The sequence below is a fragment of the Schistocerca americana genome, chromosome 3 (assembly GCF_021461395.2).
Source record: "Schistocerca americana isolate TAMUIC-IGC-003095 chromosome 3, iqSchAmer2.1, whole genome shotgun sequence".
NCBI classification, from domain to species: Eukaryota; Metazoa; Arthropoda; class Insecta; order Orthoptera; family Acrididae; genus Schistocerca; species Schistocerca americana.
This window is the reverse complement of record NC_060121.1, coordinates 549365914-549388959: the sequence shown is the minus strand read 5'-3', so window position 1 is coordinate 549388959 and position 23046 is coordinate 549365914. Positions and strand designations below refer to the sequence as shown.

General features: G+C 34.2%; 1 protein-coding gene across 1 annotated transcript in view; it reads left to right on the top strand.

Moving 5' to 3' along the window:
* LOC124607430 (protein kinase C-binding protein NELL1-like) overlaps window positions 1–22558 on the top strand; it is a 935048-nt gene extending 912490 nt beyond the window's left edge. The window contains exon 16 of the mRNA XM_047139757.1: window positions 16474–22558. Within this exon, the coding sequence (XP_046995713.1) occupies window positions 16474–17005 (532 nt within the window). The 3' untranslated portion in view covers window positions 17006–22558. The remainder of the gene's footprint in view (window positions 1–16473) is intronic.
* The last annotated feature ends 488 nt before the right edge of the window (window positions 22559–23046 follow it).

Sequence of the window (23046 nt, the reverse complement as noted above, 5' to 3'; positions counted from 1 at the left end):
AGAATTTGAAAGAGAGTATTCCAATCAACATTCTCAAAAGCTTTCTCTAAGTCTACAAATGCTAGAAAAGTAGGTTTGCCTTTTCTTAATCTTTCTTCCAAGATAAGTCGTAGGGTCAGTGTTGCCTCACGTGTTCCAACATTTCCATGGAATCCAAACTGATCTTTGCTGAGGTCGGCTTCTATCAGTTTTTCCATTCGTCTGTAAAGAATTCACATTAGTATTTTGCAGCTGTGACATATTAAACTGATAGTTCGATAATTTTACATCTGTCAACACCTGCTTTCTTTGGGATTGGAATTATTATATTCTTCTTGAAGTCTGAGGGTATTTCGCCTGTCTCATCAGGCTGATGATAGGCAGCCAAAAAGTATGGGTGTGTCTGAGCACTGAACTGACAGAGGTTGTAGTATGTAATCTACATACAAGAGAAAAAGAAATGGTCCCATTATTGATTCTTGTACCATAACCTGCATTATATTCGAGTCGTGGACTGAATGCTGATTTTTTTCATCCCTTTTTAATAGATACTGTATACTTTAAGTTTCTGTAATGGCAGTGCACTGTTGTTTAAGTCAGGTTCTTTTGTGAGATCTAAAAATATTCCCACAGTATAGCACCCGTCATATAGATAGCCATACAGTTTGTGCACAAATTTAGTAACAGCTTTCATGGTATTGTGATCTATTTAAAAGCTATGCCAGTTTTCTGCTAGGAAAATGTTCCTGGTAAGAAGGCACTAAATTGTGCCAGTTGAAAGCTATGCCAGTTTTCTGCTACGAAAATGTTCCTGGTAAGAAGACACTAAATTGTGCCAGAATCATTGAACCCAGTTCTCATGCTAAATGTGGGATTAAGTTACATTGGTCAATAGTTTAATCTTTTTTTATGTATTGATCTGACTATGTTCTTTTCGGTGCAATGGAAAATGTATCTTCTCCAGTGATGCAGCTGATGAGACATCTAACTGCTTCAGCAACTTCATTTGTGCATTTTTCAATTTCTGTACAGGAAAGACCATCCCACTGCTTGAATTTGTTCTTTACCTGTGAATTTTTTTTAACACATCTTGCATCTTCACATCAATCCAAAGTGCTCATCTATTGTGCATCGGTGTATTATCCCACTATAAGCGCGGTGTTTGAGTTGGCTGTTGGGGAGATAAAATGCTTCTCGAGAATATTGGGAAATAGTTTGGCTCTTTTATTTTATTTATTTATTTAGCATCCATGTCATCATACAAACGATATTGGACTTGTCATACATAGAAATTAACAATATAGAATATACAAAATGAAATTGTCTACAATTGGATTTGTCATACACAGAAATTAAAATATAGAATGTGCAAAAGGAAATTGTCTATAATAAATGACAGCAAACTTAGAGTTTCTTTCCACATAAATGGTTTATAGTAATTTGTTTCTCAGTAACAATATATAACTAGTACTATAGATGGTAAGGTATAATAAAATCTGAAACGAAGAAAGATAGAACATTTTGGAGGTTAGTTTGTAAAGTCATTTTCTTGGTCATTCATTTATTGAGTAGCAACATTTATCAATTAAAAATTTTCTAAGTTCCAATTTAAAAGTTGTATTGTCCTTTAAATCATTAATGTACTGAGGCTGTGCATTATAGAGCTTAATGCCCATGTGGCTTACATGCTTCTGAGTTCATGTTCTTCTTACTTGTTCTATGTGGAGATTATTCTTGTTCCTTGTGTTATAGTTGTGACAGTCTGCATTTGTGTGGAGATTGCTTAGATTAGGTTTTGTTAAGAGTACACATTTAAGTATATAGACTGATGGCAGAGTAAGTATTCCTAACTTTTTGAAAAGAGGTCTGTAGTGAGACTGTGGGTAATTATTCGAATAGCCCATTTTTGTAAAATAAAAATGTTTTTCGAATTAGATTTTGAGCTGGCCCAGAACACTATTGCAAATGAGGCAACAGAATGAAAGTATCCAAAGTATGCCATTCTGATGACTTCTAGAGTGCAAACATTTGCAATAACTCTCAGTGCAAAGCAGGCTGAGTTAACTCTGTGTGTAAGAAATTTTACATGGTGTTTCCAATTCATAGGTTCATCTATATGCATTCCTAACACTTTTGCAAAGTGCACTCTCTCTATTAGTCTGTCATCCAGTTCTAGATTAATGTCTTCATCCTGAATCATTTTACCAAACTGTATGTAATTTGTTTTCTTTGCATTGAGTGTAAGTTTATTTCCACTGAACCAAGTCTCAATACATTTTACGATTTTGTCAGTAATTGACTGTAACTAGTTTTTAAAGTCGCTCACTATCAGACTTGTGTCATCTGCATATAGTACAATTTTGGCTGTATCATATTGTAACTGTAAATCATTGACATGTATGAGAAAGAGTAGCGGCCCTAAGGTGCTGCCCTGGGGTACTCCTAAAGGAACGTCTTTTGCTTCTGAAACTAACCTTATTTTTTGATTTGAATTTACAGTGGTGAGCTCTACAATCTGAGATCTGTTTTTGAGATATGACTCAAACCACATTTTAACTCTTCTCATAATACCTAATGCTTCCAGCTTATCAAGGAGGATTTCATGGTAGACCGTATTGAATGCTTTCGATAGATCTAAATTGATTCCTACTACATTTTTGTTTTTCTCCAAATTTTTAATTATCTCTTGGGTGTAGTCTATGACTGCAGTTTCTGTGCTTTGTTTTGCATGAAAACCATGTTGATTACTATTCCAAAGTTTATTATTGTCTAGGTAACTAGTGACCCTCAATTTCATCAGTTTCTTTAATATCTTGGAGGAAGCAGGAAGAAGTGATATGGGACAGTAGTTTTCTATTTTATGTTTGTCTTCATTTTTAAATAGTGGCCTCACTTTTGAAATCTTCAGTCATTGAGGAAACACACCTTCACTAAAGGATAAATTTGCAATATGTGCTAAAGGTTTTGAAATCTGCACTGCAGTCCTTATTATGATTGATACTGGTACTTCATCAACAACCGCTGGCATTTTTGGTTTTAAGCTTCTAATCACTCTAATTACTTCCTGTTCATTTGTTGAAGGAATATTCATGCTGCAGGCGATCCTTGGAGCATGTATTATTTTTTGTTTTGTGAACTTTAAGTTTAATGAATATGGTACATTTAAAAAATAGTTATTAATATAGTTTGCCATTTCCTTCTTTTCTGTATTGCAATTTTCACTGCTTTTGAGTACTATTTCTTCCTTTTCTCCCAAGGTAGTAGTTTCATTCCTCACAATGTCCCGTATAGTTTGTGGTTTGTTGTCTGAGCTACTGATTAAATTGTCATTATATAGCAACTTTGCCTTTGCTATTGCCTTTCAGTATATTTTTCTGTATGTTTTTACATATTCTACAAACTGTGGATCTGAGCAAGTTTTAATATCTTGGTTCAGTCTTTTCATGGTTACACTGGAGGTCCTAATGCCTGTAGTTATACAAGGTTTTTGTGCTTTTTGTTCTGAAGACTTGGACTTCACTAACTTCTTAGGGAAACATATTTCTTTTCATTGTCTTCCATGCCTCTTATTTAATGCTCCTCTTTTTTTGTGTTTATATCTGTTTTATGGTATTTTTTAATAAGTTTCCTGTAGGAATGGTTTCCATTTGCTGAGCATACTGTTGCATCGCTGTGGACATAATTCACAAGATTTATAAGCTATGATTTGGAACTTTGTTTGACATTAGTATATTTATACCTCCTCCCCCTCCCTTCTTCCCCTATCACTTTTAGTTAAACACACACACAAACACACACACCCTGTGTAAAGTGGGAATCACTTTCCTGTAAGTTACTATGTAAAATGTATGCAACTTTTTCTTGACTTCTCAACTCCTCATATCATATCTCAGTGCATTGTGACTGTGGAAATTTTTTATTACAACCATCTTTATTTCTGTCATATCACTTGTGCACTGGAAGAATTCAATATTTTTATGCAGAATATCTCATTCCTGTAAATTTAGGGGTTCTTGGTACTCTTTGTACCACATTAATACTTGACTAACATCTAGCTAGTTTTTTGTCATTTTATTTGTGATCACATCACGTGTAAGAAAGGTTAACTGTGAAAGTAATCAATATGCAACATGATCAGTGATGGTTATATCTGCATATCTGGGGAGAACTTATGAAATTATGATATAATCATTTCCAGTTTGGTTGATTGATGTTTATTTGGTTCTGTAAAATTACATTTTGTACAAAGATTGTACTGTAATACAAAACAAATCAGTGAATACAGTATTATGTGGATAAATAATATCACCAACCTCAGAAGCAGAAATCGAAAATACAATCAGCCAAAATATAATAAAGGTTCCTTCTGCTGGACAAGATGAAATCCCTTGTTGCCTTGTTCACAGATGTTCCAGTATAATAAGTAGGGCTCTACCACATATCATTAATTCTTCGGTTTTGGAAGGCATATTCCCTAAATTACTTACCATAGCAAAAATTATACCAATACACAAAAAAGACTCTAAACAAGATCCCAATAATTACTGACCTATAGCAGTCCTCTCTGTGTTTAGTAAAATATTTGAGTATGTAGTGGCTGATGGACTAAAATCATTTCTGAATGAGTGTACTATCCTTTCTCCAGCTCAATATGGATTCCAGGAGGGGAAAATGACAGTAGATGCTGTTTATAAATTTCTAGATACAACACTCACTCTTGTAGATAAGAAACAGTCAGCTGTGGGGTTGTTCCTTGATCTTACAACGGTCTTTGATTCTGTAAATTGCATAATACTATTACAAAAATTATGTAACTATGGTATATGGGGCACTGCCCACAATTGGTTTGCAAGCTACCTACTAAACAGAAAACAGTATGTGCAGTTATGTGAGGTCACACCTTCAGGAAAATCCACAGTTTCACATTCTAATATGCAAACCATAAAACATAGTGTCCCTCAAGGATCAGTTTTAGGCCCAATCCTATCTCACTTTTTCATTAATGATCTTTCTCTTCATGTAATGACTTGCAATACCTTCCTTTTTGCTGATGACACCAATATTCTGGTATCTGACTAAGATGATCACATTGAAGCTGCAGTCAGCCAATAAATACAGCTCTACTAGATTCAGGGCTTACAGCTAAAAGGCTACTTCTTAATGCAAAAAAGACTGTAGGTGTAATATTTCATACAGTCCAGAGCAGAAATCCCACCGTCCCAACTATGCAAATAAGTGTAAATAGTATTGAACTGGAAAATGTAACTAAATTCCTTGGGATATCTCTCTCTGACACTCTAAGCTGGAAAAGGCACACTGACAGCTTTGCTACCAAGCTAAGTAAATTATGTTTTATGCTACTGTCAGTCAGGGAAGTGAAGAGTGTAAATATCCTAACATAAGTGTGCCATGCTTTTTTTCACTCAATCCTAACATAAGGCCTCATTTTCTGGGGCCACAGCACAGTTCAGTGTCCAATAAAATATTTAAGCTCCAAAAGAAAGCTGTCAGGATAATGTTATTTAAAAAGCAGAGAGACTCTTGTAAACAACTATTCCAAAAACTAGGTATTCTTCCACTACCATGTTAGTATGTATTGGAGATACTAAGTTTTACCATGCTAAATATTGGCAGCCTGAAGCAGAATCAGGACTATCACCAGCATGATGCTAGAGGGAAATACTTGTTGACACAGTTTCCCCATTCCACCAAATTACATGCTGGTAGTGTAAAATGCATGGGGATTAAACTTTATAGTCATCTACTGCTAAACATAAAAAAACATAAACAATCCAGCACATTTTAAAAGAAGGCTTGAATCGATATTACCACTTTTTATAACTTAAATGAATATTTTGAATATGATTTTTCTACGTAATATATTTACACACTTATCTTCCTGTACTATAATTTATCTTCAAAATGTAAATTTCAGTAAGTCCTAACTGACTGTTAAAATTGATCTTCTTGTATGTACTTATTATATTTATCTAGTAAATCTTAACTGTTGTATAAATTATGTGATGCTTATCTGTACTTAATTTCATTTTAAATGTATCCACGGATTTTAATTTTTATTAGGCCTTGTTGACCTTAATTTTGAACAACTTACAAGTATAATAATACTATATTCTGTAGTTTATAACTATCATAGAACTGTGTAAGTCTAGGTGTATTTAATTAAGTTTAATGTTTTTTTTAAATGTTTAACTACATGTAGTACTCTCTGCACACAAAATGATTCAGTGGATCAATAAAGAATGAATGAATGAATGAATGTAAACATCATAAATACTGCAGACAATATATACACATGATATTTAATGTTATATACATTGCCATACAAAGTACATCATTTATACTATAATACATCTTATACAAATCTTACAGCTCTGGAAATAGTGATATACATTTCCATTAATTTGTCCAAAAATAATGCCTTATCTTACCAGGTGCCTTTAATTATTTCTGGATGATACGTATTTTGCTTCATATTACTATCACAATTGGAGATTGTAAGTTTAGTACCAATATGTCTCACATGTCTTTCTGTGTTCTTTCTTTTTGTTTGCCGAGTATGGAGTGTTGTGCAAACTCTGGAATTGTATTTGCCCACTTCTTTTTCTGCTTCTGTCTCCAGTTTTAATAACACTGTTCATTTATTTCCCATTTCTCGCCCCTTCATTGAGTATTTATCAGTCTGCTCTATCATCTCTCATTTGAAGCTGCACAACACTTACCAAATGTTCTGTCTTTGAATTCCTGCTCTCTCTAACATTTCTGTCTTCATCTTTGTCACCTCTTGTTCTCACAACAAGTGCCTCCCTCACAACTAGAGGTCTGAGGAAACTGCCCCTACCCCCCCCCCCCCCCCCCCCCAAAAAAAAAAAAAAAAAAAAAACTATTCTCTCCTTCCTGAAGAAAGAACTAATGGTAAGTAATGACCAGCCATTCAGTGATCTTGTAATTTTACAGTTTTCTCTAGTGACTATTCATTCTGATACAGTTTTCAGTCATAAACTATAATATTACTTTGTTAGTGGTGATGGAAATGATCTATTTGTTTTACACAAAACATCTTGATAATGAAAGAGCTTCATGCCTGTCTTCACCTGTGTTAATGGAATATCTTCAATGTCTTTGGTTGTGCTTCCATTATGTGTGACTGAAAGACCAGTTTTGTTTAATAAATCATTACAAATACCCGAGGTTTGTTTTCCTTCAAAGGGAGTCACAATGCTGTAAAAAATATGCTAATTTTACACAATGTACATTTACCTGAGTTGTGAGGTATTTGTATATGTGATAACCAAAACTTCCTGTCAGATTAACACTGTCTGCCAGATTGGGACTTGAATTCAGGAGCTGTACCTTTTCTGGACAAGGAGGGTAGGAGATGATGTACTGGAGGAAGTAAAGCCATGGGGGTGGGTCATGAGTTATGCTTGCGTAGCTCGGGAAAGGTTATACATCTTTCATTTTCTTAGCTGTCTATCTTTTGCCACCCCTCTCCCTCCTCTGTTACATACAGTGCACTTAGCTTTTCACTCCTAATAACTCATGCATGATGTTTAAGCAGTAATCTCTATGTTGCATACTACCTTGTCTTCCACCTTTAAGCTCTCAGGTTTTAAAATCTCATCTGGTGCTGTCCCCAACAGTCAGTCTTTCCTCCTCATCCCATCTGCCAAGTCTCCCCTGGCCCAAGGTTCTGGGTGACTATCCTGAAATCTACCGCATTTCCTAGACCTTTCTAGTCGTTTTCCTTCACCCCTCTTCCTTCCCCTCCAACCCTTCTGCCTGAAGAAGGAACCACTAGCTCCGAAAGCTTGCCTATTTATAATCATTTATGTGTGTATTCTGATGCCATTTGGTGAGTAGATTTTTTTTCTGTATAATTACCTTATTTTGTCAAAAATTGTTTTCATTGTTTAACACTCACACACAATCACCGAGCAATGGCAGGAGAACACACTTATGAAGCTATTGAAATTTGCTAGCTTTCAGAGTCAGTGGCTCCTTCTTCTGGCAGAAGGCTTAAAATGGAAGAAGTGTGGTGAAGAAAAAGGACTGGTGAGGTATAGTAAATGGGGAGTGTTCAGAAAAGTTGCTCAGAACCCTTTGTTAGGGAAGAATTACCAGACAGGATGAGAAGGAAAGACTGAGTGTTGGGGACTGAGCCTGGACAAGATCTGAAAACCTGAGAGCCTAAAGGTGGAAGATAGGGTAATATACAAGACAGAGATACTGATAAAACATCATTCATGAGTTAAAAAGAGCATAAAGTTAGAGGTGGGGAGGGAGGGGAAAATATACAGAGAAAATAAAATATATAGAAGACTAAAATGTAGAGAAGAAAGGAATAGTTACTGTGAAGAAATGCTGAGTCCAAAGATATTAATGTCAATTAAGGACAGGTGGGTGGTGAAAACCAAGGAAATGTTGTAGTGCCAGTTGCCAGTTCTCAGAAACTGAGAATCCATACGGCATGTGTGGTCAAACAGGCACTGAGGTCATGACTGGCATGTTTTAGAGCGTGCTCTGAAACAGGATACTGTGAGTTGCCAGTATACACCCACTGCCTATGGGCATTCATCCTAACTGATAACTTGGTGACACTCGTGCCAAATCAAATAGCCAAACAGTGTTTATATAACAGCTGGTACATGAGTTATGTCATTTCACTGGTAGTTGATAGTTTATGTTTTGCCAATTGCAGGGGATGTATCGGTGGTAGTAGGAGGGTGCATAGGGGATGGTCACAGGGATAGGAGCCATAGGGCAAGGAAATGGCTGCATAAGAAGCAAAGTGTCTGACTAGGATATTGCAGAGATTGGGAGGATGATGAAGGCATATTCTAAATGGGGTGAGCAAAATGTTGGACAGAAAGGCCTCATCTCAGACCGCGATTTTAGATAGTCATAGCCTTGTCAAAGTAGGTGATTAATACATTAAAAACCTGGATAGTACTGAGTGACAACAGGTGTACTGCTAAGTACTTCAGCCTACACTGGATGTAGTCACCTCACCAACCTACTTCAAAAGCAAATTTCCTGGGCCATCACATCCAGTCTTGTCACTGGTGATCCATTCAAAAAACAGCTTGGGAATGCATGTCTTGTCACTATCATATCTCGTCTAGTGCAGCACCCCAGCAATCAATGTTTCTTGATTAGTTATGCTATCAGGTCATCTAATCCTCAGGCTTCTAATGCCGCAGCACATTTCAAAAGCTTCTTTTCTCTTCTTGTCTGTGTCATTTACTGTCTACATTTCTTTGCCATACGAGACTGTACTCCAGTCAAATACTTTAGTAAAAGACTTCGTAACATTTAAAATCTATAATTAGACTTTAACATTTTTCTCTTTGTTCAGAAAAGCTTTACTTATTGTTGCCACTCTAACATTTTACATCCCCTCTACTCAGCTGACATAAGTTACTTTTGCTTTTCTGCCACTTTTAGCATATTATTCCATAATGTAAATACATCAGCGACTGTCTGACTTAATTCAACTACACTGCATTACCTTAGTTGTACATTTGGTGATGTTAACCTCTTTTTACGATAGTATCCATTCTATTAACTATTATTACAAGTCCTTTGCTAGCTCACTTGGAATTAATGTCTTGGGAAAATCATAAAGTTTTCATTTCTTTGCCTGACTTTTAATTCCTTTCCAATTTTTCCTTTGGTTCCTTCACTGCCAGCTCAGTTTACACATTGAATACATCGGGGATAGGCTACAACACTGTCCCACTTCCTTCTCAATGGCTGACTCCTTTGCTTGTTCTGTGACTCCTATAACTGCGGTTTGATAATCCATGACAGTTACTCTATGGTCGTATAACTACATTCCGCTATTATATATATTTTGTTATGTGGCATATATTAACAGGGGAGTATTATGTCACTTCCTCTGTTTGGCTATTCATTTTCCACAAATATTTGTAAGTGGTTGTGCTGTGAATGAGTTTTGTTCCTAAAATTTGTATCGCCCATTGAATAATTACCTCCTACCAAAATAATTTTCAGTTTCAACATTTTAATCTTATTTTTTAGAGTCATTGACGATCAGTTTCTCTCTTCCTTCTCATAAATTATCAACAAACATTAACCAGTGGAAATAATATTAGCTGCTGGATACTGTTTCAACTGTAGCACTGTCCAACAAGTTGATAAAGATTGTGTTCAAGACAAAAATTGTCTTCTATTTTTTAACTGTTGTGCTATACTGTATCTTGGCTTATGAGTTTAGTTTTTTTGATGGAGCAATTATTAAACAAGTGTGCCTGTTGTGTGCTAGTCCTCCTGATGACTATAAATAGATGCTGAGAAGCAGGGAAAAACATTCTTTGCTCTTACATACTGAAGGAAATCACCTACTGCCCGAGCCCTAGTCAAGGATAGGCTGTGCCTTAATTACTGGTCTTTCTGGTCAGAAATTTCCCAGTTCTCACTCATTATGTAGAACAAACTCTTGTCAAATCTGGGATGTGGAAAGAAGTCCAAGATGTAAATTTAACTTAATGTTAACCCTTTAAAGATTTTGTAGAGGTGCTTTTTGATCCTAGTGTTACATTCTTGCTTTTTGCAATTTTTTCAGAGAAGATAATTAGTAGTTGTCTGATAATACTGTTTCTGTATGTTGAGATTCTCCAGAAGCCCCATCATTTTTGTCCGAAATTTATGTATGTGATAGAGATCTGTCTGCACCTGTAAATTTAATTAGCAACTTTCTATAATTAATAATATATGGTTGGTGTTATTTATCTAGAATTTCACCCCACCTGTTGATTACTTACAACACTGTGTGTTAGCATCTTATTTAATTACAACAAAGCCTCTTTTCTGTAAAAAAAAAGCTGCAGTATTTCCAGCTCTTGGCTGCTATTAATACATACCCAGTAACTTTGTGACTATTGAGAAATTATAAATGATAGTGATTATAATGTATTGTACTGTACAAGGGAAAGTTTAGTTTCAATAAACTTTATTTTTTACAACTCTAACTGAGGTCAGAAAAACCAGAACTCAAATATTCAGATAATGTAGTAAAAGATAGATTGCTACTTGCAATAAAGTAGACAGATTAAGTTTCAGAGGTGCATAATTAAAATACACTTACATAAGGGTTTCAGCCACAATCTACATCGGCAACAGAGAGACACACACCATTCATACACACAAGCAAGTACATCACATGCACACATGACCACCAGCTCTGGCAGTTTGGGCTGGCATTCTGGCCAAAGCTACCAGAATTGTTGGTCATGTGTGCATGGGGTGTTCTTGCTTGTGTGTATGAATGGTGTTTCTTTCTCTGTTGCTGATGAAGGCTGTGGCTGAAAGCTTTACGTATGCATCTTTTAATTGTGCCTGTCTGCAACTTAATGTGCTCTTATTTATAGTAAGTTGCAATCTATCTTTTCCTACATTGTTGATATTTCTACCTGGAGCTTTCATTGTTTAAATATTCAGATGCTGTATGCACACAGTGGCTAATTAGATATGTTTTTAATTTATTTGTAAATACATATACATTGTCAGTGACATACCATATATCAGTGGGGGGCATACCAAAAAAAAAAAAAGTTTGCAGACAAAAGCACTTCACAGAGTAGAGTAGACAGGCATGCAGGACTCACATGAAAAACTATTTGTATAGGTTGTACTGTTGTGTAGTGCTTAATTGATTTAAAACTGAAGTGTATTGTTTAAAGAGTAAGTTTACTTTCGCACAAGTGTAAGAATTCCTAGGTACTTGGATAGGTCTTACAGGAGGTTAGTTATCCAGTCAACATAATATTCTTGTTGCTCATTTTTGCAGACTAAATACCTCATAGACCTTAGCTGCATTTCCCAGGAAGATTATCATGTAACATATCAGGGAGTGAAAACATGCAAAATACATTAGCATTTTTATCTGGAAACCAAGACAGTGACTGAAAGCAGAATGAACGGAATTTTTGTTCAGCGTATGAATGTACTGATACCAATTTAATTTGCTCACCGCCTGGACACCAATGAATTTTACACATGAAGTTCATCTAGTAAGTGAGCAACAGTAATTGTTTCTGGGACCTCTGAATCATTATGAGAGCACATGACCTAATAGAAATTTAGATGTTTGCACAGATAGCATATTTTACGATAATACTGAACTTAGCAATTGCACAGCTGTACCAAGACCTGGGCAGGTCCTACTGCAAGGTTACATCTTTCTTTATATTTTGTGATGAGCTGCTTTCCTACTTACTACAGGATCAAGCAAAGGCCATGTAACCATTTATAATTTTCAATTACACGTCAGCTTTTGCTGAAGACACTAGTCAACAAAATTATGTCAAGATTGTACAGATTCACAAAACACACATTCATGTACCATACTGATGAAAAAGTTTTAGCATTGGGAAACACTTCAGTGACTCACACAGGATTCTGTATTACAACTAGTTTATGTACAAGAATGATTTTGTTCCTTGAGAAGAAATGTATGCCATGGATTGTTGTGGTTTTATTGAGGATGGTATCATAGTAATGTGTTAAACGTTTCATCAGAAGAGTTGAAAGCTGACACCACAATAAATAGGATCAGATTAGGAGAGAAATTGATATGGCATATGCATGAAGAAATAAGTTATGGGTAAAGAGGAAGTGAGAACCATATAAATGTCAGTTGTAATGATTTGCATAAACTGACTGCAAGTGAGTTGTGAGTTACTAATGCCATGAAAAAGAATCCTTAGCTATATGGTGAAGGAAGTGCTGAAGTCTCTAACTGTACCAAAGCATGTATTGTGTAAGCTGTATGGCCTTTGTTGGTATACATTTATCTACACTGAAAGTATAGTGAAGCAGAGATAAAACTTTAATATCTTCATCAGAACCATTCAAATAAACATGGGAGCCATTCAGCAAGGGATTTTTTTTATGAGGATTATGTTGGCCAGGACAAGTATTTCTTGAGAAGAATAAGTAAGGCAGATGATCAACAGATCCTAGAGGAGTCATGGGAATAGATAAGGAAACCTATACAGCTGAATAAATAATACAGACATGAGCATAAGTTTTCATTTTCTTTGGAAAGTTTATGTGCAATATTCTGCTACAGTCATTCCTTCACTTGCTTTTTATAATCAGCATGATATATTAATGTAGCTCTTTTGGTGTATAGTGATGACCAAATTAATGTAAAGGAAGTGACTGGTACATGGTAGTTTTAATAAGAATGTGAAACCTATGCTTAATGTAAGAATTACACTACTGAATTAACTTCTTACTGATTTGTTTTACTTATTTTTTAATTGTCGAGCTAGCTGCTTTTGTATGCTCTTATGACTGTTTTATGACTTGTTTTGTGACAGAATGAATTCCTTTTATCTCTTTTATCATGAATACCTTTTAATGTGAGTAACTTCAATTAATAGTACTGTTTACCTTTATAGTAATTTGTTTCTCTTGATTCAGATGTGACATTATTCACATTTTATCATTATTGTGATCTTCCTTACATCTCTTATTTTTATCAATATTGATTTCTTGCTATTTTTATCTGATCATAACCTTTTTCATACGTGCAAATAGATAATTTCCTTTTAACACACTGTGAGAAATTCAGACTGTGTTTAAATCCTGTAAATCCGTGACCACAGAGGCAGAAGATAAGACCCCATCAGCCCAAAAACTTTCGAAGCTGAATTAATAAAAAAAAAATAGAGAAAAGTTATGTGATGGTTTTAATGCCTAAGATGTTCTATGCAGTCTCCCACTACTAGTGTACAGTGTACAGAACACTCTTATAGCCATGTGATATTGTCAGAAACGTCCTTCTTTGGTATATTGTTAAACTCACACATCGCAATGGCTTGAGTGTTGGTTATGACATCAGAGCACTGACACTTCATGTTAATTTCTGCACTTTGGTGATATGTGATAGTTTCATGCTTATAACATCAGGTATCATCTCTCATGATAATATTTTGCAGAAAAGAATTGTTCACATTTTTCATTTTGATCAAGTTTTGACAGGCATCCATGCATGGATGACATCCTCATAGCCATCATTACTTTGACAGGTGATCACCCATCATTTTCAAGACAAAAATGCAGCCAAGTAAGCTCTGTACAAAGGAATTTAAAATCTTAGTTTTTAGAGCAGTTTTGGAAACATCTCTCTCTCTCTCTCTCTCTCTCTCTCTCTCTCTCTCTCTTTCTCTCTCTCTCTTTCTCTCTCCATAAACACTAGCGCTACCACCCAACAAAAGTTGATGAATGCAAGAAGTTACTGATAATGAAAATTACTGAACAAAATGAGAAGTGTGATTAACTTTGACCCTCTGTTTTCGATAAGTGAGAGAGTAGGGTTCCACACCAAATTTAAGCAAAAACCTCCATCTCTATTTGCAAGTTTACTTGCTAATTTAATTTCAACTCCTTCCTTAATAACACTATCCTATTAGCTGGAAATGCTCCATTGTTATATTCCATAGGATGACTGGTGCAAAGACAGTGTTTTGCAGTAGCCAATTTGCTCAGCTGTTGTAAGTATACCGGTTTTCCACAGTGCTAATAGTCTCACCAATATCTGACAATTGCAAGGAATACAATAGACACCCACCTTACCCTAATCTTAGATGGAGGGTTGAAAAAACTTTATTATATTACCATAGATTGTGACCAATCTTGTAAGGCAAAAAACTTAGTGCCAACTTGGTATTATAATCACTGATGCACAGTTGGTCGATAGCACAACACACATCTAATCTGTCTTTCACTTTATCCATTCTGACAAAAAGTGACCTCAAGATAGGTTAACTCAGCTGAAAAACTCACGTAAGTTATCTGAACACTGTAAATGCCAGACAAACTCTTGTCTCACATCATCATTTTTGTTCGAGAGTCAAGGTGTGTGAGGAAAACTTTGTACACCCTTTGCTTGTCTTCAAAACATTCTGGAGAATGTCTTGAATACTTGATTTAGAGATGGTTCTCCTATTGCAATTTGCAACACAACTGTGTCGATACACCAATTTTTTTTCTTAATTTTCTGTCACAGTGGATTCAAATATCTGTATTTGTGGTGACTAGTTTCAAACTACATTATCCATTCTCAAACTATAGCCTGCAAACAATACATAGCTGTTGAAGTAATCCTTAAAAATTTTTACATTCCAGAAAAATTAGATGACTCCTATTGGTGTAATCAACATTCCGTACCTTCATTATAAATGTTAATATACACTTCCATGAGTGCACACATGTACAATAATCATAACTGCTATTATTATATATGTATAGAACAGAAATGTGTATTCAGGATCCGGTAACTTCACTAAGAGAAGTAGTGTAAGTGCACTCCATAAGTAAATAATATACTGAAGGTTCATGTTGTGACCATATTAAAGTGAACTCAATAGAGGTCACTAGTGGCTACATGTGAGGCTTTGCACGCTTCATGCTTTTACAGTGATTATCATCCACTTTTCATTAAATAGTGCTAATCCAGGTACAAATTTCACAGCATCCAATAGGTTCTATTAATCAATTACACTGTACAAATTAAAACTGTGAAAATTCAGGAATCATTAAAAATACAACACTGAAATGAGATGTGGTGAAACCTCTTTGAAGTGGCTGTATGCCGTGATCAAAATGTAACTCTAAAAATATGAAAATGGCACATGGTCGATAATGGGTGGACTGATGCATTACAGTATCCTATGCTAATAGCACATTACTCTTGTGCATAAGATAACAGATTCATATTCAATATCAAAATTTTTAAAATTTAAAATAAGTGTGATATAAAAATCATCACAAGTGTGCAAGTTGCTGGTCCTCTGTCCTACTGTATGTTTTAACTTCATAAAAATGTTGACACGCTACTGCCACACATCCACTAAGAATACTGCCTGCTCACAAGTGACTGGTCTAATGCACATCTCTTGTTTATAGTTGTTAGTTAAGCTGTCACTGTAATTTCTGTGCTGCTTATATGCCAGGAATATGATCAGTATTGGAACACTTTGGATGGGTGGTGTACATCTACTTTTGAAAAGTTTTAACTTTGTCTCATTTGCAGACTGTAAATTCTACTTATTTTGACTTTATTTGCACATTAAACAGAAATTATTTTCATGAAAATGTTAACTGAAAGGTTATAGAAAGAGTTTTAATGAAATACATTCACAGTATAGTATTCCACCATGTTTCAACTGATGCAGTGTTGCAGATGTTACTGATCTTCAGATACTGTAATTGTATGTTCTTGACCATCATTCATTAGCTTCATAGAAAACTCTATTATTAAATGTTCCTTTTGTTATTTCACATGTGAATAAACTATATAAGGTGTATTTTATTTATATCAGTGAAGTGGTGTGATGTGTTTGCTATTGTAGGAAATAAGATGTAGTAAATAAGGTACATAAAGTAATATTAGTTACTTTTTCTTTCACAGGGAATATAAAAACAAAATATTTTCTTTTACAGGATGGGAGGCTTTGCTGCAGTTATGACTACAGTTGTGGTGACAGCCAGTTCAACAAGTCTGCACAGCCTACTGGAAGTACTTCACATTCTTTACAGCTTAATAGTGTTATTAGTAAAGTTCCTGATGAAAATTCCCAAGCTAGGGTGGCAAGCTTATTGTCATCGCAAGCACAAGTTCGGCAGATTACTCAGTATGCCACTAGCAACAAGACAGTGGACAAAAGGTTATCACAACCTGGCACAGAAATGCCAGAGAACAAGACAAAACACTTTGTTGCTAGTGCTGTTTCTAACAGTTGTGATGATGGGTCATCTTGTAGTGGGGACAGCCCAATGCCTAAGACTCCAGCTCTTCCTAAAAATTCTGGAGGTGGTCATATTGACACAATTCCTGAAAAAACTGGTGTTAGTGTGGGACAGATTATTGAAAGTGTTACAGAAAAGGCTGTGGAGAACACCAGCTCACCACAGGCTTCAATGGATATTGACAATGGTGATCACGTGGCCTGAATTAACAAATGTGAATCGGTAAGAGCGAAACTTGTGATTCTAAGTGTATGTGGTTCAGTAATGAAGCCAAAAGAAGAAATGAAATAAAACATAAGGAAGCTTACATATGTGGTTGAGAAGATCTAGTTTTAGTAGACCTGGGAGTGAGAGCAGCTGTTAGTTGTTTGCATACAGGTGAGTGCCTGTCTTAGATTCAGGTAAATTATGTTTGTGAAATTGTTGTGGGCACAGTGCCTGTTGCTTGTGAAAGAGAACATTTCCTCTTAATGAGATAATACTTATCTAAATACATAAACAGAACTGAAGTATTAATGTAGGCAAATGTGTGGAACTGAGCTTTGTAGATATATTTATACACATTTGCCTGTTGTACATAAATCTGTTACAAAGCTGACAGTTGTTTCTTTATGTTCTGTACAGAAACTACAGTTGTGTAAGGGATTTCCATTTGATATAAATCATGTGATTTTCCTATGTTTGTACTGAGTTGTAAGTTATAAATAATATTTATTATTTGGTTATTTTTGTGGTATGTAAAGTACAGTTTACCATTCCACAGTTTCAGCAGTGCTAACCATCAAAACACTATAGAAAATCTGTTTGACTTAATGATGTAGATTTTGAATATGTTATTCAATTATGTGAAAATGTCTAAACTAGTAGAGTATGTTGTGGAGAGAATGATTTAAGTGAAGGAGTTAACAGCATTTTCAAGTGTCTGGGGACAGAAGGAGATGTAGAGAGAGAGAGAGAAAGAGAGAAAAAGAGAGAAAGAGAGAGAGAGAGAGTATGGTTGAGTGTTTAAGTAAATGAATGACATTCCTCATAGTAATAATTCTGATACTAACTTTCCACAAAGGAGGAATCTTTGCAACATAAAACACACGCCATGTCTAAAATTATGTTATTAGAGATTAAGTGAAGTGCATCGGTGATATTATTGAAAAGATGTACTGTTTTTTTCTGTTTTGGTTTTTGAGGAAGTCTAAACTGGTAGTGTTGCATTATTTGGAGTATGAAAACCTAAAGAAATGGTCTCATAATGGACACTCACTCTAAACAATTTTGAATGTTTGTGGAACGGACTGTGTCATAGATAATACAGGGAAAGAGAAGCTTCAATTGTGCATTATAACACTGTAATTAATGCAACAAAAGTTTTGGTCTAACCAGTGATACATTAATTTAATCTGAAGTAATCGGAAATGCATAAAAGTATGAAACTGATTGACTAATGTATTTATTACTCAAAATAATAGACCTTCTGTGGAATTTTTGGAGAGCACTGCCTCATATGACTACCAAATAAAAGTCAGTTTTCAAACAGGAGGGAATAAGGAAATTTGTAAGTTCAGACATTTGAGTTCATTTGCTATGATATTTGCTTGCTGTATAATCAACAGCAGATTGTACGCAATAAAAGTCACTGCTTTGTTTATATTACTCAATAATAATTAAGTTCTTTCTTCTGTATAGCTATTGAGCTAGCTGAAGATTAGAAGAGAAAAGACTGATTGTTCCATAATTGTCTCGCATTACAAAAATAAACTTGAAAGGCAGACTTGTTGTTAAAGTTAGGTTAATAAAATCTGTTAGCTTATCTACAACAGTTACACCAAGAAAAATTTTTAATCACACAATAATACAATATTTTTCATGCTGTCTTTCATTATCATCATGGGGAAGTAAAATGCATAAATTCACCTTACCTTGTATTAAAATTTGAAAAATTATTGAAAATCTTTCATAAATAATGGTGGCCAACAGTTTACAGAGATCATAAACTCCAAGTTACTGGTACATGGAAAAAAAATCATCAAACATTTTGGGCTAGATTTTTGTTTTAGTTTATCTGAGTAGATAATATATAGCACTGAAAATAATGAATTCAGATAATAACATAGATGCAGTTAGTTGAGGGCTAAGTCAATTGGTTATAATTGTGCTTTTTCCATATTGTAGCACAGTGGTACAACTACAACCATATGTAAGCTGCGCATTGTGTTCAGTGTTGTCGTTCCCTGATGTGACTGTGACGGGAAAATGACTTTGGTTCAAAAAATACTCAGTGTTAAATATAATGAAAGAAAAACCAATGAAATTGTGTTTTATGTCTGATCAAACTGCTGCGCACACAAAATTTTTCTAAGGTCCTATCAACAAATAGCATTCTGGGAAAAGTCTTAAGTGAGAATACCATTCTGAAAGACTGATTCATGTGTATATAAACATTTATGGACTGGTTATCAGTGAAATAAGGATATAAGAGCTGATTTTAATTTCAATATACATTGTAAATCATTCTAGTTTTTTTATTCTCATATGGTAAACTGAACAATTTGTTTCATATACTTTAAAAAACACATTACTACTAGTGCTGCAGACAGGAATAATTTGTGTGGTTAGGGGCTGATTTTTTGCATTTATTGCTACTGATGATGTACACATCAAATTTGATGCTAAGTTTCCATCTTATTTATGTTTGTGTGTTTATTTCCTTTACTTTATAGTTGATGCACTCAAACTGTGCCATGAAATGCAAGAGCTTAAACTTGATATGATCATTTGAAATAACTTTCTTTTAATTTTTCAGTCACATTCTTGTTGCAGAAAAACATAACCAGTTCTTCTTGATGATTACAGATAACTTTTCCATAAATCATCAAAATAATTATATTATAAATAATACTTATTATATTGGAGAAGCAAAAGGTTGCTGCTATTATTTTGCGAATAGCTCCACAAAAAATGAAATTCAATGTTGCTATAAACATACTGAAATGTAATGATTTATCCTGTATCACAATAATTCTACACATAGGCAATGTTCAAAGAATTCCAGTTTCAGTACTACTAGTCAAGACTTGACGTTACATCAGTAAAGAGTGCAGATTTGTTGCAAGTTATTTCATTGCTTCAGATACTGCATTTTTTTGTTTTTTTCATCTAGTCAAACTATGTGCAATATTGTCAAATTGTCAATAAGTGAAAGTCATTGATGAGAATCAAATGCATTATTTAAATGTCTTCCTATCAAGTGACTGGATTGGAGTGTGGATGAAATGCATTAGACTTTAACAGTGCGTGCATTATCGTTATATATATGATATATAAATAATGTGTATTAAGATTTTGATATGATATGAGGCAGCGATCTGATTGAATTGTTAATATATAATTAAATGCAGTGCACAGTTACTGCTGATGTATATTATTTCAAATATTTTTTTCTAGCAATACAAAGAGATGACAAGTAATATTCATTTGTGGGCAGGTAACAGATATTATGTTTACTGATGTTTGTCAGAGCCTTAATGATCTTTTTATGTAGAAAATGCAAGGTTTGAAGGAAATGTTTGGCTGTGGTAAGCTGCAGTATTGTTATAAAACTGATGTTGGAAGCTTTTGGAGTGTTTAGTGACAACTACTATCTGTTTACATTTAACAACAATAACTGGTATCTTAGTACCCAACTGTCTTACAGAGATATTTTCTTTTTTGAATCATTGTGTAGCATCATAGATAAATTAAGTGCTCCCTTGACATCTTTAGTCTTAAAATGTTTTTTGATCCATAATCCACACAAAGTAATGAATATTTCATGAAAATGAATTAAATTTTTGAATATAATTTTTAATAATGTTTTAGATTTATTTAGGAAATCAAAATATTATATTTTAAGTTCTACTTTATGTAGTAATTTTAATAGATATAAAGGTAATTTGAAACCATTTAAAATATTTTATACACACACACACACACACACACACACACACACACACACACACACCTCCAAGTGAAGCAACCAGCATCTCTGTATCACTACAATTCTGAAAACTTAAGTTGTAATACGCAGTTCTGATGACAATGACTTTCTGGTGCATCCAGTTTTGTACTGTGTTAAAAAAAAATCTCTTAAAATATCACTGCTCATAAGTGTAGCATTAAAATGAGGAAAAAGTCTGTAGTCACTTCTTCATTATGGCACAGTAAACTGTGAGTGGCCTTGTCAAAATATTTCTAGTTATTTGATCTCATTGCAGCAGTTACCGAGCTGTAGGATGAAACTCTTATTTGGTGCTCTGCTATATAGTATCTCATTGAATTTGTGTTCATGTTAGTACAATTAATGTTTATTGTAAAGAGAGAATTTATTTTGTGTGTTTGAGATGTCAAGCTTGAATGAATGAGTATGTAATGGCCGCTGTCTTTTCTTTTTCGTACCCCACTTGTGCTTCAGATTGTTAGTAATCTTCATGCAGCATGAAATTTGCTTAAATAACTTTTTTTTATTTTATTCAATGTGAAAGGTACATATCTACAAAGAAAAATTTGTTCAGTACTCATAGTGGTTCGGCAGTTTCATGAAGATGCAGAATATTTCTAAACCATCTCAGAATTGCCAGAATGTTTCTGTAATGTAATTTGTAATATGCTTTATTTATACCTTTGTGACTTCCGCAGCAGATTTGAGTTATTATAGTACAACAGATAAATTTTAATCAAGCTAATTAAAAAAGTTTTAAAATATTTTGAATGATAAAAACATATTTTTTTCTAATGATTGATTGAGCTAAATCTGAAATCAGATATTAAAGTAATGAGGCATTTTATGCAATGGCAGTAAATGTCTACAATTCTGTTCATCCTAGTATCAATGAGCTAGCAAACAAGATATTATAAATTCTACAGTTTAGAAGAAAATTGTTATATCTGCAAAAGAATGAACTGCTGATAAATTTTACCAGTTTATCTGTGAGGCTGTTACATGCATGAAACAACTGTATCTGTTTATATTATGTCATTTTTAATGCACAACTGCTCCTAATTCAGTCTTCCTTCCTCTCTTGGTTACTTCAACATGTGTGATACTAGACACATTTACCTTTTATGTGCATCTGGAAGTGGTTTTGTTTAGGCAGTCACAGATTAATCTTTCAGTGTAATGAACAATATGTTGGTAATTTCAGTGTCATTTGCACATTTTTGCTGGATATTTAAGGCACCATCTCTGTGAGTATACATATGAAGAACAGAATATGTACTGACAGGATAATTACCAGATTTCATATAATTCAGGATTCATCAGAATGTTTACATACTATTAAGTCATTTAGGACTGTCATGAGTGATTTTTGAAAAAATAAATAACATTAAGTGCAGCATTTGTGATGTGTGCCTTAGATGACCAAATTAGGGTTCATGTCTAAGAGAAGTCCATGGTGCATTACATGCAGGAGTGTTGCTGCTGACTCATTACCCTAGCTGCCTTGTTCTATTTTCAGATACAACAGCATAAAATTCCCTTTGCAAATTTCAAGTCTTCTATTTACAGAAGAAGTATATGAAAGGTGTGATATTTTTTTTAAATTATATGAAGCACTGACTGTATATAGCCACTGTATGTATGTTACAATACAGCCAAACTTGTGACAACTGTGTGTTATGATTTTTACTATGTAAGTTCATTTTTTATCATTTTTAAACTTGTGCTGTATTTTTGTTTTATAAATACATTGTTTTTTAAGAAATTGTAAATTTCTAGTCATGAAGAGTAATAAATTATTGAATGAAAGGGAATGCTTGTTTTTTTGACTATATTTTAATACTAGTATTTCAGCCACTAGATTTTGCTTCCATCATAGGAGCACTTTAAAATTTCCTGTTGACACCCATTTTCAAAATACTGTGATAATATAAATGGGATACTGGTGCTAAATATGTGACATTCAGTAATGCTATCAGGGTGCTTTGTACAGTTGTGTTTTATGTTAATTATTTTGTAATCAGTCTGTGCCAACTGTTACAAATAAATCATTGTTACTATTTTGAAAAGACTTTCCCCTTGTTCAGTACTGTAATCCAGCATATGCTTCAGATATTGTTTTATATTTTGTATGCTACATGTTGCAAGTTAATCTTTTTTCTGTCAATACAAAAAATGGGTGTATACAAGCTTTTCCAGAGCTCTTAATACAGTGGTCTACACCATTTGCTGAAAATGTAGTACACTTTTTTAAAGACTTTTGTTGTGGTTCTAATTTCTAAATGATTGACTGTATA